A 5,206-nucleotide genomic window follows, 5' to 3' on the forward strand; every position below is an offset into this window, starting at 1 on the left:
GGCAGGAGGCCAGTGCTAAGATTGTCCAGCAGCATAATGATTCTAACCCCCAGAATTTCCACTAGATCTGGTTTATGGAGATCATTGGCTAGGGAGAGAGCAGGCTGAACGTCTGCTCTTGGGCAGGACTGCCAGAGCTCCCACTCTGCCAGCTGGACCAGGGAGGGTGTCCTGGCCTCTAGAGAACAGCACTCTTGATAGCCACCTTCCCTTATCCCAGAGGGCCCCCACCCCAGGGCAGACCCCTAGGTTATATGAGACCAGACAGAGAAGGTTTATAGCAATGATCGATAGGTTCCCAGATTTGACACAAGGACAGTAAGGGGGCCCGTGGGTGGGGATGATTTCCAAGGGGCGAGTACAGGGCTCAGTCAGACCATTCATTCACAGACAGTGGTTATGCAATTTCCTGGGAGTAACGTTAATGTCCACTTAGCTTGATGGCTGAGGTCTACACTTAAAATTCAAGTCTACAGTCAATGGCATGGACTTGCCAGAACTTCCCTAGGACGTATAAAGAGGCAAGGCTCAGGGAAGCAGATCTGTGTCCATGGCCCTACAGCTGTGCAAGCTGTTCGGCTCCCCTTGCCTGCTCCTGGGAGGCCAGGGGGTGCTGCCTGTGTGTCAGGGGCTCACACAAGTTTGCTGTCCAGCTAAAGTGCCCCTGGGAGCTCCCACCCTTGATGCTTCCTATCAAAACAGAAGAGGAGCAGCCAGAGCAGCAGAGGAGTGAGGCAGCCCAGTGACCACCATCCTCGGGCTGCAGCTGCCGTCCTTACCCCCTGCATGCAGGTCTCCACAGCCCTCCTGTGTCTCCTGCTCACGGCTGCTGCCCTCAGCCCCCAGGGGCTCACTCAGCCAGGCTAGCCCTTTCTCTCTGCTTCTCTAGTGAGCCACTAAAAGTCCCACTTCTCAACCATCACAGCGGAAGGGTCCTCAGCATTTCATCTTAAATATCTGATTTAAAAACAGAAAACTGCAAGCCAAGTAGGAGACAAGAGTCCTCCGCACACCTATTGGTGGAACCAGAATAAATCCTAAGCTGAGCTGCCCACTCTAAGCCCAGAACTTTTTCTGTCTCCCTTCTGCTCTCCCCAAACTCTGCAGATAGAGCCACATCCAGGCGCTGCCACACAGCCTCCCTGATCACTCATGACCATATAACCCCAGCAGATGAGGAGGTGACCCCAGACCTTGAGTCCAGGTGGCAGGTCATGCCCGGGGCCTGGGGCAGGATCAGGGCCGAACAGGGGTAGGTCAGATCCTCTTTACTTCTCCCTTCCTCTCCAGCCACTCCACTACCTTCAAGTGGAGGAAATTCTGGCACCTTCTCACAGGCTTTCCTCTGTGAATTTAGTTGTAGATGTGCTCAGAGCCCTGTCTAAGGATGTTGGACATTTCACAGTAAGATCACTTTGCAGAGACTGAAGAGCTGTCAAGTCACAGTAGCCAGTGTTCCCAGCAAGTTGTCATGTGGGTTTCAAAACACTGCTCACCTCCTCATCCCTACCCAGCTCCTGGATCCTCTCTCCCCAGCCCTCAATCTTAGTTCTGTTCTAGATAAGGACATTAGCCTTATTTGAGATCTTAAGCTGTGAAGATAAGTTTCACAAGACAATGGAATCCAGATCCTCCTGTTACTTTTTAAATCTTCCGAGCGCTGGCAACTCTTCCCTGGATGAGTGTCCACTCCCACCTCCTATTACTTTATCAGAAGCCAGGCCCCCTTCTCCAGGAATAGCAAGAGCAGAGACGATGGTCTGCTGACACCCTTTTTTCTGCCACCTTCTTCCTCCTCCCATGGTGGCTTCCTCCCCAGGAGCAGGTGGACAGAACAGGTTTTAGAGTCCAAGTGAGTCCAGTGGGAGATCCCCTGGTCACCAAAATGCCCCTCGTCCTCTGGATGAGTGCCTTCCCCTCTCTTGAGCATCCTGCTGGACAACCAAGGAGAAGCTCCTGCTACCCCAAGTCTATGTGAGGAGATAGCGGCCTGAGCCAGGTTATGCCAGCCAGTCACCTGGCAACCTGGTGCACAAGAAGGAGCTCTGGCCTGGGAAGCAGCACCCTGGGCCTGAAGGCCAATCTGATACCGACTGGATGTGTACCCCCATGCCTGTGGGTTTTCTCTCCAGTCCTCAAACACCTCACCTGTAAAATGTGGCTAGCAACATCATGCAGACATGTGCTATCAAAGATGCCCTCTGACCAGGGCAGAAGTGATCTTTGAATTATATCTAAGCTCTGGAAACAGCAAGGAGAAGAGGGCCTAGCTCCGAGCTTACTTCTTCCACCTGCCAAACCACCAAGGCCCAAAGCAGCCAATCAGCATCATTCCCCAAGTCAAGGCTTCACCCCAGGAAAAAGGCAGGTGGATGAGAGTTTTGATTCTTTTATTGGTTCTGAATAACATTAAAATCAGTCTCCTTTCCCCCAGCCCTTAGTCCCAGCATTTCAGTGCCAATTAGGTTTGTTCCCCCAAAATCCTTGTTTTGGAGGCAGAAGCAGAAGATTCTAGGATTTAAATATATAAAGTGCAACTATATAGCTTATAAGACCCAGCAACCATCCATGACCCAGCTGTGCTGGTGCAGAAGCATCGGAGTTAATTTGGGGGTTCAGGTGCAGGTGAAGTCACGTGGTCTCCAAGGTCCCAGATGAAAAGGAATTTGCTCATTTATCAACAGGGTTTCACCTTCTTTAAATAATACTCAACCCATTTCTCTGTCTTCAAGGCACAACGCTCTTGTCCCCCTTTCATCTTGAATCTGTGGGCAGAGACAAAGGTTGGGGGAGCTGATTCACCCTGGGTGCCACCCACAAGCCCCATCATCCATCATCCATCATCCATCATTCCTGACCTGCTCTTTCTGAGCCTGTGAACCTAGCTGCATATAGGACCAGGGAAAGGTTATCAGCTGGGATCCCCAAATAGTATTCCTGGGTGTATCAGCTGAGGAGAAAATGAGCTGGTGTGACATCATTCTCAAGGTGCACCTGTTTCATCTTCTCTTTTTGTGCATGTGTCTATCTGGACCTTCGGTTTGGGCATGTATGTGCCCCTGAATGTATATGTGAGTTTTTTTTTTTTAATCTGATCTCCTAAACCTGTCAGTTGTTCATGCTATAGGGAAATTCTGCCTAAGAAACTGTATATCTTTAGGCAATTTTCTCTATTTCCCTGACCTGAGTGTTCACGATAACTTCTGTATCTCAGACAGTTAGCTGAAATATTAGTCCTTACTGATGCCAAATACCTTACACTTAAGATAATTAGCCCTCATCAAGCTCCAAATGGCCTCAAGTGGCCTGTGTCATCCCTATCATGTGTACCCCACTTTACAGATAAGGAGGACAGAGTGGTACCCAGATAATGAGCCATCGAAAGAAGTTTCCTACACACGTCCCCCACACCTACGGTAAATCCAGAAAAGGGCCCTAATCATGATCCCTCACTCCTTCCACTATGCAGAAATTACTGGAACTGTTAAGCAAGCCCTTGTCATAAAATTAGGTCTATAATATTTGGGGGAATTATGTAAGTTCCCTCAGAACCACAGTTGCCTCTATCCTCCCACTAACAACAATGCAGCGCTGCCCCCAGCGTCCTCACTTGGTTGTGCACCCAGGTCTTGGCCTCACTGTCCAGGTTTCAAAAATCTTATTCTGGGGGAGCATCGCCATCTAGCGACCTCTAATTCCACGAGGGCAGGTTTCTGTTCTCAGCAGGGGGAAATGGGGACTGTCTAGGGGGGTCTACTCACATTACTCTATCCTTGTAGGGGCAGGAAGAGCTGGTGCTTTTGTAGCACCTGATCAGCCGCTGGGGAATCTTTTTCTCCAGTAATTTGTAGCAACAGTTGGAGGAGGATACATGCACTGGAAGAGAATCACAGACATGTGTTACCTTCATTTCTCCTCTGGATTTCTTCCTCTTACCTAGAATGATTTTTTTTATGCATCTTCCACTGCAAACCAAGGTCTTGGGACAACATCCAGAAGGTTCTGGAGACACCCAGCTCTGTACTTAGACACAGATCCCAAAAATGAGTTGTGGGGACTTAATCTCAATGAGTCCTCCCTCCGGGTACCTCACGCCCTATTTGCAAAATGAGACTTTACAGACTAATATCTAAAAGCTCTTCCAGTTCTGATATCCCAGCGCCAGGGTCTGGGTCTGCCCCCATGTGTGGGTCCAAATTCTCTGGATCCCAAAACTGGGGGCCTGCTGAGCCTGGTGCACTTAGGACATCTGTGGGCTTGGAACCTCAGCAATAGTTCAAAGGCTCCCAGGAACTAACCAGCTGCCCCACTGGCCCTCCGGAGACCCTCTCCCTTGCCTCTCAGCTCTGTTCCAGCCAATGGTTCCCTCATCTGTCTCATACATCTCTTCCCACACCTTACTTTCAAGAAACTGCATTCCAGTCCTGGTTCCATCCTCCTAATTTTTGGATTTATGTAATCTGTGTGTCTACCCTAGGTCAACATCGTCTCACCAGACTCAGAAAGCAGACTTTGCTTACTGATGGACCAGAGTTTGAGAGATAAGTGACTTGACTGATACTAGCCAACTGCTTTATCCCTGGGTCCTGATTCAGATTTGGTGGTTAGCTGTTATGCTACAGGTGCCAGACCCAGCCCTCCTCTGGGCTCACTCAACCTAAGCAATCTTCCAGATGCCCTCCAGTGGAGCCTACCTTTGCTCAAGCTGGCAGCTCAGCTGTTTCTGTTGCCCCAGACTCCAGTTTCCCTTCCAAGCCTGGCACCATACTTAAGCCCTCCAACCCTACTCTTGGACTAGAACGTTTTCCAAAGAAAGACTGTTGGAGACAGTGAGTTCAGGGTGCAACCTGCCCCATGCCCAAAACACCTGCCATGTTTCTATCACCCTCCCCAAGGAGAAATCAAATGACCCAGTCACTCACTGCTCGCGCTGTCTGAGCCCTGCAGATACATGGCAGCCAGCAGCAGACACACCAGGGCCACTCCAGTCAGCTTCATCTTGTGCAGCTTCAATAGGCTCGGGTTCCCTGAAATGGTCTTGAGGAGTCTGGTGAAGCTCAGAGCTCTTTCTTGCCCTATCCTTCAACCCCCAAAGCTTTTATTAGTCTGGAGAGGGGTTTTCCAGGCCCTGGTAAGTCACAGAAAGTGGGCTGGTTACACTGCCAAATAACCCTGTGGTTATCACGGCAGTATGGAAAACTCCTGA

The 5,206-nt window shown here is 50.0% G+C and overlaps 1 protein-coding gene across 1 annotated transcript; it reads right to left on the reverse strand.

The window, feature by feature from the left end:
* Nucleotides 1-2,677: 2,677 nt before the first annotated feature.
* On the reverse strand, nucleotides 2,678-4,998 carry CCL1 (chemokine (C-C motif) ligand 1). Its single transcript, XM_004685167.1, has 3 exons — nucleotides 4,923-4,998; nucleotides 3,762-3,876; nucleotides 2,678-2,765 (listed from the first exon to the last, which is right to left on the reverse strand). Exons 1-3 carry the CDS (start codon nucleotides 4,996-4,998, stop codon nucleotides 2,678-2,680), a joined length of 279 nt encoding a protein of 92 aa, XP_004685224.1.
* Between the last annotated feature and the right edge of the window lie 208 nt (nucleotides 4,999-5,206).

This window comes from Condylura cristata, unplaced genomic scaffold (genome assembly GCF_000260355.1).
Source record: "Condylura cristata isolate star-nosed mole 26May11 unplaced genomic scaffold, ConCri1.0 scaffold00017, whole genome shotgun sequence".
In the NCBI taxonomy this organism is placed as follows: domain Eukaryota; kingdom Metazoa; phylum Chordata; class Mammalia; order Eulipotyphla; family Talpidae; genus Condylura; species Condylura cristata.

Bases quoted from the DNA above. Each gene is read 5' to 3' on its own strand.
- CCL1 (XM_004685167.1), bottom strand. From the start codon at position 4,998: ATGAAGCTGACTGGAGTGGCCCTGGTGTGTCTGCTGCTGGCTGCCATG. The intron at 3,877-4,922 runs GTGAGTGACTGG...ATTCTCTTCCAG, and splicing joins GGGCTCAGACAGCGCGAGCA to TGCATGTATCCTCCTCCAAC. The intron at 2,766-3,761 runs GTGAGTAGACCC...CTCTGCCCACAG, and splicing joins CCCTACAAGGATAGAGTAAT to ATTCAAGATGAAAGGGGGAC.